This window comes from Pecten maximus, chromosome 12, assembly GCF_902652985.1.
Source record: "Pecten maximus chromosome 12, xPecMax1.1, whole genome shotgun sequence".
NCBI classification, from domain to species: Eukaryota; Metazoa; Mollusca; class Bivalvia; order Pectinida; family Pectinidae; genus Pecten; species Pecten maximus.
This window is the reverse complement of record NC_047026.1, coordinates 35,562,286-35,582,943: the sequence shown is the minus strand read 5'-3', so window position 1 is coordinate 35,582,943 and position 20,658 is coordinate 35,562,286. Positions and strand designations below refer to the sequence as shown.

Sequence of the window (20,658 nt, the reverse complement as noted above, 5' to 3'; positions counted from 1 at the left end):
TGTTAGAAACAAATTGGAATATATAAAGGATTTGGCTGGGGAAAACGATATTATTTACCTTACGGAAACACACTTAGACGAGCATGTAAAGTTTAGCTTAGAAGGCAGTTATCATATAGTCCTCTTCGTCTAGATCGAAATTTTGCTGGTGTGGTCCCTTCGAATGTCGGGCTTGGGCAAGGCTTTCGCCTGCTGATCGGTGTATAGGCAAAACATCACCCCTGTACAAGGGAGGTATCGTTCGAATATTTGCTTAACGTTTTATACAAACCTCTTTCAGAGTTGAGTAAAGATAATGATAATATCGTAAATATTTATTCAAACATATCTATCAATCAAGTCGACTTCAAATTTGAATACTAGCGATGCAATCATATTTAGTTCCGCCTCTACACCGTCTCTGTAGCTGTGTTGATGTGAAACCGTCCGTCGGATCAACAGAACTGCGTTAGTGACAGGTAGGCCTAATGGAACACCGGAATCAGCACGTGATAGTTAGGTCAAACGCTGCATTTATAAATAGACATTTTGGTTAAATTACATGGATGTAATTTACGCCGCTTCTTAATTAATATATCACCTGTCACAGTAGAACAAAGCAATGCACTGGCACATGTCTGAAAAATGGGTTCTAAATAACCGACACCGTGATGATGACCCTGGGATAGTTTACACCTTCGGTCTCACTCTACAGAATATAGATCTGTATCACAGTCATGTGTCCTGGTTCTGGAACCTATATGAATAATTCATTCTACTAGCTTCGTTATAATATTATATATTTCAGGGATAACTCTGGCTCTTAAAACCTATGGGAGATTTTATGAGATTAGCAAAATTCCTATGAGATTTGTCTGTATAAAGAGGTTTTTAATGAGATTTTTTTGAAAAACATGGGTAAAAATCCCCAAATCTCTGCCCAAAGTGATCCCTGTATTTATAGGACCCAGGTCCTATGTCCGAGACCTCTAACAGTTAGATCTTTTATTGGGGTTAGGTGGGGTGGCCTATGTGATGGACCTGTGGATAGGGGTGAGGAAGGATGTCCTAGGCCTAATGTATGTTACAGACCTGTGGGCGAGGGTTGGATGTCCTGTTTGATGGACCTATGGGTGGGGGTTAAGTGGGATGTCCTATGTTATGGACTTGTGGATAGGGGCGATGTAGGATGTCTTATATCACAGGTGCCTGACTCGTTTTATAAAATAATAACATATAAGAATACATATAAAGTCTCATTTATATGTACTCTTTTATGTTATTATTTTATAAAACGAGTCGGACACCTGTGCTTATATCATGGACTTGTGGATAGGGGCGATGTAGGATGTCCTATGTTATGGACCTGAGGATATATAGGGGCGATGTAGGATGTCTTATATCACAGGTGCCTGACTCGTTTTATAAAATAACAACATATAAGAGTACATATAAAGTCTCATTTATATGTACTCTTACACCATCATCATGTATACAGTAAAACACGGTTATAACGAATCCCAGGGGACCAACTGAATCAGTTCGTTATATTGATAGTTCGTATTACGTGTATTACAAATTTTTTTGTTTTTTCCTGAAAACTTCGCTGTATGAAAATACTAAAATAAAATTACAAGCAAGTACAAAGTAAAAGCGATTCAATTATTTTAAGTCCGTTATAATTTTCTGCTGAAACTTTTCTTGTGAGGCAAGTGTGTACAAAGTACTAAAAACATCTGGCATGTCATTTTGGGACTCCAGAAAATGGCTTATCTCGTGTAAATAATCACTCGCCGTAGCACCACTGATTACGGAATGTTCCTCCTCTGTCTCTATTTTCTCCTCATCTTCACTGTCCAAAACGTTCTTAATGTCTTTTACAACATCTGCATCAATACTGACGAAATCGGTCGCGGTGACCTTTACCCTGGATGTCTCGTTTTCACTAGCTCTCAATCGCTTGATGATAAAAAGCCATTGCGAAACATACATGTACATGTACTGTGTACACACTAATTAGACATCTAAGAATGGATTAACAACTTGACATAAACATCGACAAAACAACTTACTTTATTCAGAGGTCATCGAAAACATAACTCACCGATTCAATAGCCGTACAAATATATACCCTGAAACATGCCCTCGGGTGCCTATCGATAACACGGTCGTGATCACCATTGCATGACTCCGACTTCGGAGATGAGTTCGTAATATAGTGTTAAAATAACATGGAATTTCAGCTGACGGGACCACTAAATTGGTTCGTTATAGACAATATTTCGCAATGTGAAATTCGCAATATATTTACAGAATTATATAGAAGTAAGAGGGAGAATAGCTGGGGAATCGGAATCAGTTCACAATATCCATAAAATCGCTATAAGCGTGTTCGTACTAAACGTGTTTTACTGTATGTTAAATTTTTTATAAAACGAGTCAGGCACCAGTGCTTATATCATGGACTTGTGGATGGGGTGAGGTAGGATGTCCTATGTTTAGAGGTGAGGTAGGATGTCTTATATCATGGACTTGTTGGATAGGGGCGATGTAGGATGTCCTATGTGATAGACTTGTGGATAGGGGCGATGTAGGATGTCTTATATCATAGACTTGTGGATAGGGGCGATGTAGGATGTCTTATATCATAGACTTGTGGATAGGGGCGATGTAGGATGTCCTATGTGATAGACTTGTGGATAGGGACGATGTAGGATGTCTTATATCATAGACTTGTGGATAGGGGCGATGTAGGATGTCTTATATCATGGACTTGTGGATAGGGGCGATGTAGGATGTCTTATATCTTAGACTTGTGGATATGGGCGATGTAGGATGTCTTATATCATAGACTTGTGGATACTAAGGGCGATGTAGGATGTCTTATATCATAGACTTGTGGATACTAAGGGCGATGTAGGATGTCTTATATCATAGACTTGTGGATAGGGGCGATGTAGGATGTCTTATATCTTAGACTTGTGGATAGGGGCGATGTAGGATGTCTTATATCATGGACTTGTGGATAGGGGCGAGGTAGGATGTCTTGTATCATGGACTTGTGGATAGGGGCGATGTAGGATGTCTTATATCATGGACTTGTGGATAGGGGCGAGGTAGGATGTCTTATATCATAGACTTGTGGTTATAGCCCGAGTTTCCTCTGGCCCTGACACCATGTCTGGCCTACACCAGACATGGTGTCAGGGCCAGAGGAAACTCGGGCTAGGGTGAGGTTGGATGTCCCATGTTATGGACTTGTGGATAGGGCCGAGGTGGGATGTCCTATGTTATGGACTTGTGACTGGGGGTTAGGTGGAATGCCCTATGTTATGGACTTGTGAGTGGGGGCTAGGTGGGATACCATATCTATGTTACAGACCTATGGGTGGGGTTAGGTGCCCATAGAATGCCCTATGTTATGGACTTGTGAGTGGGGGTTAGGTGGGATACCATATGATCTATGTTACAGACCTATGGGTGGGGTTAGGTGCCCATAGAATGCCCTATGTTATGGACTTGTGAGTGGGGGTTAGGTGGGATACCATATGATCTATGTTACAGACCTATGGGTGGGGTTAGGTGCCCATAGAATGCCCTATGTTATGGACTTATGAGTGGGGGTTAGGTTGGATACCATATCTATGTTACAGACCTATGGGTGGGGTTAGGTGCCCATAGAATGCCCTATGTTATGGATTTGTGAGTAGGGTTTAGGTTAGATGTTCTATATGTTATGGACCTGTGAGTGATGGTGATTTTTATTTATTGTGTTTATTTTGTATAATAATGCATGATTGCCTCGCTCCCGCAAATGCCCCAAAAGACCCTTCTTAACACCATACTGTGTGGCTGCATATGGATGGAATTTGTAATTGATGTAGTTTATTTTCAAAGAAAGCACTGGATCTATCTAAAAGGTGGAGAAAAACTGAATGTCAAGCAAAACTCATACAATCCCTCTTGAGATCTCTTGTTTCATGGATTTATGCATGCTTTGATGGACATTGGTAAAGTTGATATGATTATCAAGCTTGGTCTATTATGACTTCAAGCACATTAATAGTTTTAGCTGTAATGACAAAAGACTGCTTAACAGCTACAATTAGGTATCAGTAGACAATGACCACCATTTTCTTGTTCAGTTTGTTGAATTGATTTGTTTCCGTGTCATGATGAGCAAGTATACTCTGATGCTTTTTGGCCCTGTAATTTTAACAGCTTGGATGCTGATAAATAATATGAACTCATTAATGTGTTAGTTTGTTACTTAGAAGGGGTAGGAGGGAAGGAGGACTGGCCATCAGTGATCCAGTCCGGGGGGGGGGGGGGGGGGGTCGCTTGTCATCATTTGATGTGTGAATAAAACTTAATTCAGATGTAATCAGAGATCCAAAGGGGAGGGGACTTGTCATCATTTTAAATAAATTTATTATATCTACCTATGATCAAGAGAGAGAAATTTGTCCTAATTACACAAATTAGGGAACTAATTATTAGTATATGAATTTACAGCTGACTAGGAAACTCATCATTAGATCTTAATGTGATTCAGAGGAGTGAACTGATGATAAGTGAGATGAGCCTCATTATCTTTTTAAATTCAGTGAGCAGATAAGTGATCCGCCATTTGAGAATGAAAATGTTGGGATGCATTTGTCACCATTTTGAATTGATGGAGAGGTTATCAATACTGTTATTGTACACGTGTATGTCTGTCTGTCCCTTTATCACGCAAGCCATAAGGCCATATGAAGATATTGGAGGGGAAGTCAGATGTTGGACCCTGAACTGACATAGAGGAAGAGAATTATATTATTGATCGATAGTTTCCCAAACCTTGTACAGACAGGCTCTCCAGTGTTTCTCTTCAATTACTTGGATGCTTTTATACATTTTTCTCCATTTCCTTAGGATATAAAATTGACTTGGTCTCATAGGGGCGTCAAATGTCAAAACATGCATGCATTGCGCTAGTCAATCATCTAGGAGATGACTGCAAGATATATGTACACAAGAATCTTTACATCATGTGAAAGATGTTCAAACAATTACCTGTGCAACTGAAATGAGAGAAGATACTTCAGATTATTACACATGATCTTTTTAATTGCAGCTTACAGAAGTACTAAATTACTACTTGTCAGTGTCTGAAGATTGATGGAACACCACCCTGTATATACCTTGCTGCCATGGCAACCTGGAAGTATTTGTAACAGCCGGATTTCAAAGCAGATTTTGTACTGCCTGCTGAAGACAGTAGTCCATTCTAGTTAAAACTAGACAAGCAGGATTATTTAAGTGATCAGAAGGATTCAATATTTCAGGGATGTTAAACAATTTTGTGTGAGGTGTTAAATTTGATGAGACCTAACTGACATTGTGAGTGGACAATTACAACATGATACTATCCGTGGGATATGTGAGTGTGTACCTGGTGCGGTGGCTGGTACAGTGGACTCGACGAAACATGTTCAGACGAGCCATTTCCAAGGTTGTAGGGTCAGGTGGGTTGAGTCTTGTGGTTCAGAGGTCACCGCAGGGATTTGATGACCTGTTGAAATCGCTGAATATCGACACTGCTGCACAGGAAACCCAATGTGTACTGGACCCTAATAGGAAGGCTGTCCTTACAACCTTAATGCCACAGGTAGGTTCTTCAGTTTGGTAGTTATGTTTCTCCTTCAAATGAAGGAAATTTGATATTATATAAGTACAGGTTCTTAATTCTTCTTCTGGTTCTTCTAATAATTTCTTGTCCTGAGCCATAACTTCTACAACATTAAAGATATCTTGACCAAACTTGCAGTATACTTGCATCACCTGAAGCCAATGTGGTGTGCTGCTGTTTTGGTCATTGTAACATTAACCTTGATTTAAGGGTTAAAGGTGCAAATTTTTCCAATAATGTTTGTCCAGGGGATAACTTGTGCAAGATATCTTAATGATAGTTGCTGTACATTAATCACCCATGTGCTGATCAGGGCTCAAAGTAGCGCCTATTTTAGTGGCCATGGCACCTTAAATTCACCATTGACAACCAGCTATTGACCTATACTACAATTTAAGGCAGCTGCATGGCCACTAAAAAATTGTGTAAATTTGCGATTTGGTTAATCTTTCAAAGGTTGTAGTCAATGCTAAAATGACGTTCACAATCAAAAAGGTTACAGAGAGATGTTATACTGAACTAAAGAATTAAAAGATTTTTTTTTTTAAATGTAAGACAACTTGGCTGGGCGACTAACTTTTCCAATTTGCCCCTAGATTGTATGACTTGGTAGCCAAATAGGTCATGCATGTCGATCACCACAGGTAAAAATATCCACTGAGCCCTGCTGATGAAGTGCATTACTCATATTGGATCATTGTGCGGCACCTTGACCTCAAGATTATATTTAATTAAAGGTCAGAACTTCTTAACCATTGAAAATATCTTTATGAAACGTTAACTTGCAGTTTACTTGCATTTGTCAATTGCCTAAAGCTGATGTACAATGCACCAATATAAGATCACTTTGATCTTATTCTCAAGGTCAAAGGCCAAATTGCAATTTTTTCTTTAATTTCTTATCCGGTTAAGATTTTTAAACCATTGAAGATACAGTATCTTAATGTAAATTGCTGTATACTTTGTCACCTTACTGACAACATGTTCTGTCATTGGATAATTGTGACCAGTGGACCTCAAGGTCAAAGGTCGATTGCGTGCAAAAATGCATTGCCTAGTATAAGCTAAGGGAGAAGGGGATAGTTTAGTTTGTTTGTTTGTTTTTAAGTTTGGTTTTTTTGTTAACAAAAACAACAATCTCTTTAAATTTGTTAATCGTTATTTTGATCCAACAGCTCAATGGTTATAAAAACCGATGGAATGTGGAAGTATTAAATGATCAACAATCTTCATGTTGGAAGTGACATACTGTACAGAATTATTTATCATACAATATGTGTAGGGTGACATGTACATGACTCAGGATTATTAGCTCACCTGGTCCGAAGGACCAAGGTGAGCTTATGCCATACCGTTGCGTCCGTCCGTCCGTCCGTCCGTCCTTCAACAATTGACTTCTTCTTCATAACCACTGATCAGAATTTGACCAAATTTTGTCAGAAGCATCCCTATGGGGTGTGGACTCAAAATTGTACAAATGGTGGGGCTGACCCCCAGGGGTCTGAGGGGCGGGGCCAAAAGGGGTCAATTTGGCTCTATTAATATAAATGACTTCTTCTCTGAAACCATGCAAAGGATATCGCTCATATTTGCCTGGTAGCATCACTATGGGGTGAGGATTCAAAATTGTACAAATGGTAGGGCTGACCCCCTGGGGGCCTGAGGGGCGGGGCCAAAATGGGTCAATATACCTATATTGATATTTACGACTTCTTCTCTGAAACCAAGCAATGGATATCGCTCATATTTGCCTGGTAGCATCACTATGGGGTGAGGATTCAAATTGTACAAATGATGGGGCTGACCCCCTGGGGGCCTGAGGGGAGGGGCCAAATGTGGTCAATTGGGCTATATTGATATAAATGACTTCTTCTCTGAAACTGAGCAATGGATATTGCTCATATTTGCCTGGTAGCATCACTATTGGGTGGGGATTCAAAATTGTACAAATGATTGGGCTGACCCCCCAGGGGCCTGATGGGTGGGGCAAAAGGTGGTCAATTGGGCTATATTGATATAAACGACTTCTTCTCTGAAACCGAGCAATGGATATCGCTCATATTTGCCTGGTAGCATCACTATGGGGTGGTGATTCAAAATTGTACAAATGATGAGGCTGACCCCCCAGGGGTCTGAGGGGCTGGGCCAAAAGGGGTCAATTGGGCTCTATTAATATAAACGACTTCTTCTCTGAAACCATGCAAAGGATATCGCGCATATTTGCCTGGCAGCATTCCTTTGGGGTGGGGATTCAAAAGTGTACAAATGATGGGGCTGACCCCCTTTTTCTATGAAACTAAGCAATGGATATCTCTAATATTTAACTGGTAGCATTCCCTTGGGTTAAGGATTCAAAATTGAACAAATGACGGGGCCAACCCCCTTGGAGCTGAGGGGCTGGGCCAAAAGGGGTCAATTTGCTTAAATTGAAATAAACAACTTCTCTGAAACTAATTAATGGACATCACTCACATTTGTATGGTAGCATGGTCATGGGGTGGGGATTCAAAATTGTACAAATTTTAGTGTTGACCCCAACAGGGAGCTGAGGTTTGGGGCCAAAAGGGGTCAGTTAAAAATTTTGGCTAAATTGATATGAACAACTTCTTCTCTGAAACAGCTCATATTTGACTGGTAGCATTTTTTTGGGTAAGGATTCAAAATCTTATAAAGGAAGGAACTGACCCCCCGGGTGCAGAGGGCGGGGTCAAAAGGGGTCAATTGGTTTAAACAACTTCTTTTCTGAAACTAATCAATGGATATCACTCACATTTGTGTGGTAGCGTCCCTAAGGGGTTGCGCCAAAAGTCAATTTCATTTCATGGATTATTGCATTTTTTGGCATAAAAACCTCATGTAACCATATAAAATGCCTATGATATATTGACATAGCAATACCAGTGACAATTATACTTAATCATCATTCTTGTTTCATATATATATCATGAAATCCAGGTGAGCGATACAGGCCCTCTGGGCCTCTTGTTCATGCAGATACTGTCCTTGCTTCAATAATGTCTTAGACATCATGACAATTTATTATCAGAAGGATTTAAATTCTTAGAAAACAATTTTCAATGTATTATTATTTCTTGTGAAATTTTTCATCACAAGTAACACTGGATCAATATGACACACCCATGAATGCAATTATATTTGTTTTGTGCCATATACATGTATGTTAATGTAGGCCCCAAGGACAAAAGATTTTTTTAATACTTTGTTTAGTTAATTAGTTTTTCTCTTTTTTAATCTGGAATGATATGTAGTTTTGTCCAAAGACTGAAGTTTGTTTATAGGCAAATTAGTAAAGTAAACAATCTCTCTATGAATTGATCCATTTCAATGGAAAACAGGTATATGGGTGTGCTTAATTACTACAGCAGCATGTTCAAGTAGAAATAACATAGTTAAAAACTTGTTTGCTGCAAGCTCAGATATATCTAGTCTCAAACATTTTATAACCAGAACTAATGTAAGATGATCCTGATAGTTCTAATAATATACAGAACTAATGAACAGATGATCGTAATAGTTATAATATACAGAACTAATGAACAGATGATCCTGACAGTTCTAATGATTTATATACAGAACTAATGAACAGATGATCGTAATAGTTATAATATACAGAACTAATGAACAGATGATCCTGACAGTTCTAATGATTTATATACAGAACTAATGAACAGATGATCCTGATAGTTCTAATAATTTATACAGAACTAATGAACAGATGATCCTGATAGTTCTAATAATTTATACAGAACTAATGAACAGATGATCCTGATAGTTCCAATAATTTATACAGAACTAATGAACAGATTATCCTGATAGTCCTAATGATTTATACAGAACTAATGAACATATGATCCTGATAGTTCTAATAATTTATACAGAACTAATGAACAGATGATCCTGATAGTTCTAATAATTTATACAGAACTAATATAATGAACAGATGATCCTGATAGTTCTAATAATTTATACAGAACTAATGAACAGATGATCCTGATAGTTCTAATAATTTATACAGAACTAATGTAAGATGATCCTGATAGTTCCAATAATTTATACAGAACTAATGAACAGATGATCCTGATAGTTCTAATAATTTATACAGAACTAATGAACAGATGATCCTGATAGTTCTAATAATTTATACAGAACTAATGAACAGATGATCCTTATAGTCCTAATAATTTATACAGAACTAATGAACAGATGATCCTGATAGTTCAAATAATTTATACAGAACTAATGAACAGATGATCCTGATAGTTCTTATAATTTATACAGAACTAATGAACAGATGATCCTGATAGTCCTAATAATTTATACAGAACTAATGAACAGATGATCCTGATAGTTCTAATAATTTATACAGAACTAATGAACAGATGATCCTGATAGTTCCAATAATTTATACAGAACTAATGAACAGATGATCCTGATAGTTCTTATAATTTATACAGAACTAATGAACAGATGATCCTGATAGTTCTAATAATTTATACAGAACTAATGAACAGATGATCCTTATAGTCCTAATAATTTATACAGAACTAATGAACAGATGATCCTGATAGTTCCAATAATTTATACAGAACTAATGAACAGATGATCCTGATAGTTCCAATAATTTATACAGAACTAATGAACAGATGATCCTGATAGTTCTTATAATTTATACAGAACTAATGAACAGATGATCCTGATAGTTCTACTAATTTATATAGAACTAATGAACAGATGATCCTGATAGTAACTAATAATTTATACAGAACTAATGAACAGATGATCCTGATAGTTCTAATAATTTATACAGAACTAATGAACAGATGATCCTGATAGTTCTAATAATTTATACAGAACTAATGAACAGGTGATCCTGATAGTTCTAATAATTTATACAGAACTAATGAACAGATGATCCTGATAGTTCTAATAATTTATACAGAACTAATTATGTACAGATGATCCTGATAGTTCTAATAATTTATACAGAACTAATGAACAGATGATCCTGATAGTTCTAATAATTTATCACCAGAACTAATGTACAGGTGATCCTAATAGTCCCAATCATTTATCAGCAGTTGATCTTGGTAGTGCCCATAATTTACCAACAGGTGATCCTGAAAGCCTCAATGATTTATCACCAGTTGATCCTGATAGTCCCAATCATTTATCGGCAGGTGATCCTTAAGTCCCAATCAATTATCGGCAGGTGATCCTAATAGTCCCAATCATTTATCATCAGAACTGTACGTTGTACAGATGATCTGCTCCTCTAGACTGCGTGACCTGAATGATATATTTATTCCAATATATAGGTTGAAGTGAACCTTGCTGACTGGACGTCGTACTATGCCATGCAGAAGCATTACCATACAGAAGGTGGAGAGGAGAATATCAATGTCTTACTGGAAGCTGCTAGACCTACGGACCGCAGGAACTTCCTCCTCCGGGAATTCTCTCTTCCTGAACCTCAGAAAATACATGTAAGTAACCATTATCTTTTCTACGACTTTTCTTAACTCTTTTGGGATGAGACCTTCTTGTCTCATTTTTTGAAAAATATTGGTAAATTTTTTAGTAAACTTTAAACTAATAGATATGATATGGGATCTGTCGAGAGTTGACCTTTGACCTTTTTTACAGGTAGCCAGCCATGGTACCGCCCTGGCCTGGAGGACAGGGCCTCCTTTTGGCATTCTGATGCGATGTTCTCTGGAAGAGCTTGTCACCCTCTGTTTTGCCTTCTGTGAGGGAGCTTTGACATTAGATGAGGAACTGCTTGTTCAGAGAATTGTCAGTAAGTTATAAGGATATTTTAAATTCTCCACCCCAAAGTGATGGGAACAATAGTGTTACCCTTTATTCCTCCATCTAGATTTAGTTTACAAGTTTAAAAGAGTTTGCCATTTAGTTAGTGATAGTGATATGATAGGAATATTTCGCATGGATGGAGGTTCTTTCTATTTGGAGATCAAGTGTAAAATACTGTATGGTCAAATTGGAAAGTTGAATTAATTATTTTCCAAATTTGAACTTAAGCTTCATGTTGTGTTATCAGTTCCATTTCCTCAAATCTGGAGCAGGGCATACATGAGCAATCTAAAGAACAAACTCAGGGTAGTGTATGTGTAGAGGTGGATAAAAAAAGTTTGTGGTATTACATAATCTTTCATAAGCATGAAGTAAAGAGGTTTGAAATTGATAATTAAATTTTAGTAAAAGTGAAATGAAGTTTACTTACATAGAATCGAACTTTTCACTATGAACTACTTTCATTATAGTGATGCTGGAAAGGACATGTCAGAATAAAAATGCTGGAAATATGAATGAATTAAATGGCGTCTTTTTGAAATGATTCCCAGAATATTTTCAACGAATCAGAAACATAGTATCAGTCCCACCTTTTGGGTATTCATAACAGTTTTCCAGAAAAATACTCATGCAAGCTGCAGCCATTGCTGTCATTCCATATGTTATTTAGACAACTTACTTGTACTGCTGTTGATGTGACAACCTGTACTGCTGTTGATGTGACAACCTGTACTGCTGTCACTGTGACAACTTGTACTGCTGTCACTGTGACAACCTGTACTGCTGTCACTGTGACAACCTGTACTGCTGTCACTGTGACAACTTGTACTGCTGTTGATATGACAACCTGTACTGCTGTCACTGTGACAACGTGTACTGCTGTCACTGTGACAACGTGTACTGCTGTCACTGTGATAACTTGTACTGCTGTCACTGTGATAACTTGTACTGCTGTCACTGTGACAACCTGTACTGCTGTCACTGTGACAACTTGTACTGCTGTCATTGTGACAACGTGTACTGCTGTCACTGTGACAACCTGTACTGCTGTCACTGTGACAACTTGTACTGCTGTCACTGTGACAACCTGTACTGCTGTCACTGTGACAACTTGTACTGCTGTTGCTGTGACAACCTGTACTGCTGTCACTGTGACAACCTGTACTGCTGTCACTGTGATAACTTGTACTGCTGTCACTGTGACAACTTGTACTGCTGTCGATGTGACAACTTGTACTGCTGTTGATATGACAACTTGTACTGCTGTCGATGTGACAACTTGTACTGCTGTCGATGTGACAACTTGTACTGCTGTCGCTGTGACAACTTGTACTGCTGTTGATATGACAACTTGTACTGCTGTCACTGTGACAACTTGTACTGCTGTCACTGTGACAACCTGTACTGCTGTCACTGTGACAACTTGTACTGCTGTCACTGTGACAACTTGTACTGCTGTTGCTGTGACAACCTGTACTGCTGTCACTGTGACAACTTGTACCGATGCCGCTGTGATAACTTGTACTGTTGTCGATGTGACAACATGTACTGCTGTCACTGTGACAACCTGTACTGCTGTCACTGTGACAACTTGTACTGCTGTCACTGTGACAACTTGTACTGCTGTCACTGTGACAACTTGTACTGATGTCGATGTGACAACTTGTACTGCTGTCGCTGTGACAACTTGTACTACTGTCACTGTGACAACTTGTACTGCTGTCACTGTGACAACTTGTACTGCTGTTGCTGTGACAACTTGTACTGCTGTCGATGTGACAACTTGTACTGCTGTCGATGTGACAACTTGTACTGCTGTTGCTGTGACAACTTGTACTGATGTCACTGTGACAACTTGTACTGCTGTTGATGTGACAACTTGTACTGCTGTTGATGTGACAACTTGTACTGCTGTTGATGTGACAACTTGTACTGCTGTCACTGTGACAACTTGTACTGCTGTTGATGTGACAACTTGTACTGCTGTTGATGTGACAACTTGTACTGCTGTCACTGTGACAACTTGTACTGCTGTTGCTGTGACAACTTGTACTGCTGTCACTGTGACAACTTGTACTGCTGTCACTGTGACAACTTGTACTGCTGTTGATGTGACAACTTGTACTGATGTTGCTGTGACAACTTGTACTGATGCCGCTGTGACAACCTGTACTGCTGTCACTGTGACAACTTGTACTGATGTCACTGTGACAACTTGTACTGCTGTCACTGTGACAACTTGTACTGATGTCACTGTGACAACTTGTACTGCTGTCACTGTGACAACTTGTACTGCTGTCACTGTGACAACTTGTACTGATGTCACTGTGACAACTTGTACTGCTGTCACTGTGACAACTTGTACTGCTGTCACTGTGACAACTTGTACTGCTGTTGATGTGACAACTTGTACTGCTGTTGCTGTGACAACTTGTACTGATGCCGCTGTGACAACTTGTACTGCTGTCACTGTGACAACCTGTACTGCTGTCACTGTGACAACTTGTACTGCTGTTGCTGTGACAACTTGTACTGATGTCACTGTGACAACTTGTACTGCTGTTGATATGACAACCTGTACTGCTGTCACTGTGACAACTTGTACTGCTGTCACTGTGACAACTTGTACTGCTGTCACTGTGACAACTTGTACTGCTGTCACTGTGACAACTTGTACTGCTGTCACTGTGATAACTTGTACTGCTGTCACTGTGACAACTTGTACTGCTGTCGCAGTGACAACCTGTACTGCTGTCGATGTGACAACCTGTACTGCTGTCACTGTGACAACTTGTACTGCTGTTGCTGTGACAACCTGTACTGCTGTCACTGTGACAACCTGTACTGATGTCACTGTGATAACTTGTACTGCTGTCACTGTGACAACCTGTACTGCTGTCACTGTGACAACTTGTACTGCTGTTGATGTGACAACCTGTACTGCTGTCACTGTGACAACTTGTACCGATGCCGCTGTGATAACTTGTACTGTTGTCGATGTGACAACTTGTACTGCTGTCACTGTGACAACCTGTACTGCTGTCACTGTGACAACTTGTACTGCTGTCACTGTGACAACTTGTACTGCTGTCACTGTGACAACTTGTACTGATGTCGATGTGACAACTTGTACTGCTGTCGCTGTGACAACTTGTACTGCTGTCGATGTGACAACTAGACTGCTGTCGATGTGACAACTTGTACTGATGTCGATGTGACAACCTGTACTGCTGTCACTGTGACAACTTGTACTGCTGTTGCTGTGACAACTTGTACTGCTGTCACTGTGACAACTTGTACTGATGTTGATATGACAACTTGTACCGATGCCGCTGTGATAACTTGTACCGATGCCGCTGTGATAACTTGTACTGCTGTCGATGTGACAACCTGTACTGCTGTCACTGTGACAACTTGTACTGCTGTCACTGTGACAACTTGTACTGCTGTCACTGTGACAACTTGTACTGCTGTTGCTGTGACAACCTGTACTGCTGTCACTGTGACAACTTGTACTGATGTTGATATGATAACTTGTACTGCTGTCGATGTGACAACTTGTACCGATGCCGCTGTGATAACTTGTACTGCTGTCACTGTGACAACTTGTACTGCTGTCGATGTGACAACTTGTACTGCTGTGGCTGTGACAACTTGTACTGCTGTTGATATGACAACTTGTACTGCTGTCGCTGTGACAACTTGTACTGCTGTTGATATGACAACTTGTACTGCTGTCACTGTGACAACTTGTACTGCTGTCACTGTGACAACCTGTACTGCTGTCACTGTGACAACTTGTACTGCTGTTGCTGTGACAACCTGTACTGCTGTTGCTGTGACAACCTGTACTGCTGTCACTGTGACAACTTGTACCGATGCCGCTGTGATAACTTGTACTGTTGTCGATGTGACAACTTGTACTGCTGTCACTGTGACAACCTGTACTGCTGTCACTGTGACAACTTGTACTGCTGTCACTGTGACAACTTGTACTGATGTCGATGTGACAACTTGTACTGCTGTCGCTGTGACAACTTGTACTGCTGTCACTGTGACAACTTGTACTGCTGTCACTGTGATAACTTGTACTGCTGTGGCTGTGACAACTTGTACTGCTGTCACTGTGACAACTTGTACTGATGTCGGTGTGACAACTTGTACTGCTGTTGCTGTGACAACTTGTACTGCTGTCACTGTGACAACTTGTACTGCTGTCACTGTGACAACTTGTACTGCTGTCGCTGTGACAACTTGTACTGCTGTCACTGTGACAACTTGTACTGCTGTCACTGTGATAACTTGTACTGCTGTCACTGTGACAACCTGTACTGATGTTGATATGACAACTTGTACTGATGTCACTGTGACAACTTGTACCGATGCCGCTGTGACAACCTGTACTGCTGTCACTGTGACAACTTGTACTGCTGTCACTGTGACAACTTGTACTGCTGTCACTGTGACAACTTGTACTGCTGTCACTGTGACAACTTGTACTGCTGTCACTGTGACAACTTGTACCGATGCCGCTGTGATAACTTGTACTGTTGTCGATGTGACAACTTGTACTGCTGTCACTGTGACAACCTGTACTGCTGTCACTGTGACAACCTGTACTGCTGTCACTGTGACAACTTGTACTGCTGTCACTGTGACAACTTGTACTGCTGTCACTGTGACAACTTGTACTGCTGTCACTGTGACAACTTGTACTGCTGTCACTGTGACAACTTGTACTGCTGTCGATGTGACAACTTGTACTGCTGTCGCAGTGACAACTTGTACCGATGCCGCTGTGATAACTTGTACTGTTGTCGATGTGACAACTTGTACTGCTGTCACTGTGACAACCTGTACTGCTGTCACTGTGACAACTTGTACTGCTGTCACTGTGACAACTTGTACTGCTGTCACTGTGACAACTTGTACTGATGTCGATGTGACAACTTGTACTGCTGTCGCTGTGACAACTTGTACTGCTGTCGATGTGACAACTAGACTGCTGTCGATGTGACAACTTGTACTGATGTCGATGTGACAACCTGTACTGCTGTCACTGTGACAACTTGTACTGATGTTGATATGACAACTTGTACCGATGCCGCTGTGATAACTTGTACCGATGCCGCTGTGATAACTTGTACTGCTGTCGATGTGACAACCTGTACTGCTGTCACTGTGACAACTTGTACTGCTGTCACTGTGACAACTTGTACTGCTGTCACTGTGACAACTTGTACTGCTGTTGCTGTGACAACCTGTACTGCTGTCACTGTGACAACCTGTACTGCTGTCACTGTGACAACTTGTACTGATGTTGATATGATAACTTGTACTGCTGTCGATGTGACAACTTGTACCGATGCCGCTGTGATAACTTGTACTGCTGTCACTGTGACAACTTGTACTGCTGTCACTGTGACAACTTGTACTGCTGTTGATGTGACAACCTGTACTGCTGTTGATGTGACAACTTGTACTGCTGTCACTGTGACAACTTGTACTGCTGTCACTGTGACAACTTGTACTGCTGTTGATGTGACAACCTGTACTGCTGTTGATGTGACAACTTGTACTGCTGTCACTGTGACAACTTGTACTGCTGTTGCTGTGACAACTTGTACTGCTGTCGATATGACAACTTGTACTGATGTTGATATGACAACTTGTACTGATGTTGATATGACAACTTGTACTGATGTTGATATGACAACTTGTACTGCTGTTGCTGTGACAACTTGTACTGCTGTTGATATGACAACTTGTACTGATGTTGATATGACAACTTGTACTGATGTTGATATGACAACTTGTACTGATGTTGATATGACAACTTGTACTGATGTTGATATGACAACTTGTACTGATGTTGATATGACAACTTGTACTGATGTTGATATGACAACTTGTACTGATGTTGATATGACAACTTGTACTGCTAGAACTTGAGTTAATGTTGATAACGTAATTTGACACTAAGGAGGAAAATACAATAGGGTAGAAATTTCTGTAGGATTTTTTCTGGCAAGTCTATTACACATACCATTTTAAAAATTTTGATGAGTGTCAATAGTAAGAGATAAAGAACTGGGTACACAATACATGACAAGAACCATGACTGAGTCACTAAAAATCACTGATGGAGCCAGACAGGGATTTATACCCTGTGAACATTAGGACACTAGTCTAAACAATACCTCAATGTAAGGTCAGTATATATATAGTAACAACAGGGTACAGTCGGTAACATGTGCTTCTGTACTGTTTGTCTCAGCTTGATTATGCTTAAAAGTGCCTTTCACTTTGATCTGCGGATCAATTTGCACTAAAACTACTCAGAATTAACACAACATATCTATCTCTTTTCTTAGACTGATACCCAATCTTCAAGCTTATATTAGGCCTATATATCTCTATAATACCTTCAGAATCCTGAGTCAGTGCTATCAAATATTTATACATGCAGCAGGCTTTACCTGAGAGCTTAATGTAAGTTGATACACACTTGCTGTATTAAGGGTGTTTCTCTGGTATGTCAATGATAAAGTATACTGGAGACATAATTTCACATTTGGGACCAGGAACATGTAAACTTAGTGGTATTTTCAACCTGTGCAGTAATAGTTAATTAGTGTAGGTATGAGGGTATTCCGACATGTAGATATAAATTCCATTGATCATGATCTTCTGTCTAATTATCCTAGCTGTTGTGTGTAAGCTTAAGAGTTGATCTGTTCTAAATAGAGACATGTCAGAAGAAATATGAATGTACCTGTTAATATACCAGTGTATATAAATAATCATTTTGAATTCCGTGACTATTTTCAATTAAATGCATGTATAGTATGAAATCATTGTCTCACTCGCACTGAACCAGCTCATGTGATAATATAATAAATCAAAATCTGTATTATACAAAATTTGACAGCAGAAATCGCTCACTTAAAGACAAGCACAGTTTTTTTTTTAAATCCATTGATCAAAATTAAATATTAAAGATGGAATGAAATGTGAATAAAGATTTGAACAAATGAAATCAGGCAGCTATAGGACTTCCAAAATTTGGTTTGAACACTAGGTTTGAAAATTGATAATTGGGTACTTTTTAGAATGTGGTAAAAACTGAGATCTAAATTCATGTCTTTTTAAAGTTCAGCATCAATTTCATGCCTTGGTTTCGTTTATGGAACGGTCCTAATGGTGTTTTTTTTTTATAGATTGACAAAATGAATCAAAGTGTCTAAAAAAACTCGGGTCTTGCCATCAGTCAGATGAGGTTTATACCAAGTGTGTTCAAAGTTTTAAGCTTCAAAAAATAATTCATAGACTTGCAATTCATTTTATCAAAATTACATTTCAGTTTATTTTTTCTCATCATTAAACAAGTTTTTTTGGGAAATTATTAAAAGATGTTTTTGACTGTTATTTTATTAAATCAAAAGTTTCCTCTCAAAATCTGTAGGATTTGTATTATTGAAAACATGTTCAGCAATATTTTATTATGCAGAATGAATTTTAGCTTGTAATTATGTAAATGGTTATGTAACCAAAAATTTGGTAGATGTGCATTCGTTAATTTGATGTAAAGTATATACTTTTATGATGGAAACTTAAAATGAGAATAATGGGTTGGTGGGGATGAGGTAGGGGTGGGGCTACAGCTCAGATATGCTATTATAGTATATACTCTAGCTGTGTTGGTGGGGATGAGGTAGGGGTGGGGCTACAGCTCAGATATGCTCTAGTATACTCTAGCTGTGTTGGTGGGGATGAGGTAGGGGTGGGGCTACAGCTCAGATATGCTATAGTATACTCTAGCTGTGTTGGCGGAGATGAGGTAGGGGTGGGGCTACAGCTCAGATATGCTATAGTATACTCTAGCTGTGTTGGTGGGGATGAGGTAGGGGTGGGGCTACAGCTCAGATATGCTATAGTATACTCTAGCTGTGTTGGTGGGGATGATCAGGGGTCACCAGGGGCTACAGCTCAGATATGCTATAGTATACTCTAGCTGTGTTGGTGGGGATGAGGTAGGGGTGGGGCTACAGCTCAGATATGCTATAGTATACTCTAGCTGTGTTGGTGGGGATGAGGTAGGGGTGGGGCTACAGCTCAGATATGCTATAGTATACTGTAGCTGTGTTGGTGGGGATGAGGTAGGGGTGGGGCTACAGCTCAGATATGCTATAGTATACTCTAGCTGTGTTGGTGGGGATGAGGTAGGGGTGGGGCTACAGCTCAGATATGCTCTAGTATACTGTAGCTGTGTTGGTGGGGATGAGGTAGGGGTGGGGCTACAGCTCAGATATGCTATAGTATACTCTAGCTGTGTTGGTGGGGATGATCAGGGGTCACCAGGGGCTACAGCTCAGATATGCTATAGTATACTCTAGCTGTGTTGGTGGGGATGAGGTAGGGGTGGGGCTACAGCTCAGATATGCTATAGTATACTCTAGCTGTGTTGGTGGGGATGAGGTAGGGGTGGGGCTACAGCTCAGATATGCTATAGTATACTGTAGCTGTGTTGGTGGGGATGAGGTAGGGGTGGGGCTACAGCTCAGATATGCTATAGTATACTCTAGCTGTGTTGGTGGGGATGAGGTAGGGGTGGGGCTACAGCTCAGATATGCTCTAGTATACTGTAGCTGTGTTGGTGGGGATGAGGTAGGGGTGGGGCTACAGCTCAGATATGCTATAGTATACTCTAGCTGTGTTGGTGGGGATGAGGTAGGGGTGGGGCTACAGCTCAGATATGCTCTAGTATACTCTAGCTGTGTTGGTGGGGATGAGGTAGGGGTGGGGCTACAGCTCAGATATGCTATAGTATATACTCTAGCTGTGTTGGTGGGGATGAGGTAGGGGTGGGGCTACAGCTCAGATATGCTATAGTATATACTCTAGCTGTGTTGGTGGGGATGATCAGGGGTGGGGCTACAGCTCAGATATGCTATAGTATACTCTAGCTGTGTTGGTGGGGATGAGGTAGGGGTGGGGCTACAGCTCAGATATGCTATAGTATATACTCTAGCTGTGTTGGTGGGGATGAGGTAGGGGTGGGGCTACAGCTCAGATATGCTATAGTATATACTCTAGCTGTGTTGGTGGGGATGAGGTAGGGGTGGGGCTACAGCTCAGATATGCTATTATAGTATATACTCTAGCTGTGTTGGTGG

General features: G+C 40.0%; 1 protein-coding gene across 1 annotated transcript in view; it reads left to right on the top strand.

The window, feature by feature from the left end:
* The first annotated feature begins 353 nt into the window (after nt 1-353).
* Nucleotides 354-20,658, top strand: part of LOC117339376 (biotin--protein ligase-like) — a 33,830-nt gene continuing 13,525 nt past the window's right edge. The window contains exons 1-4 of the mRNA XM_033900934.1: nt 354-458; nt 5,096-5,629; nt 10,987-11,154; nt 11,315-11,468. Of these exons, the coding sequence (XP_033756825.1) occupies nt 5,381-5,629; nt 10,987-11,154; nt 11,315-11,468 (571 nt within the window). The 5' untranslated portion in view covers nt 354-458; nt 5,096-5,380. The remainder of the gene's footprint in view (nt 459-5,095; nt 5,630-10,986; nt 11,155-11,314; nt 11,469-20,658) is intronic.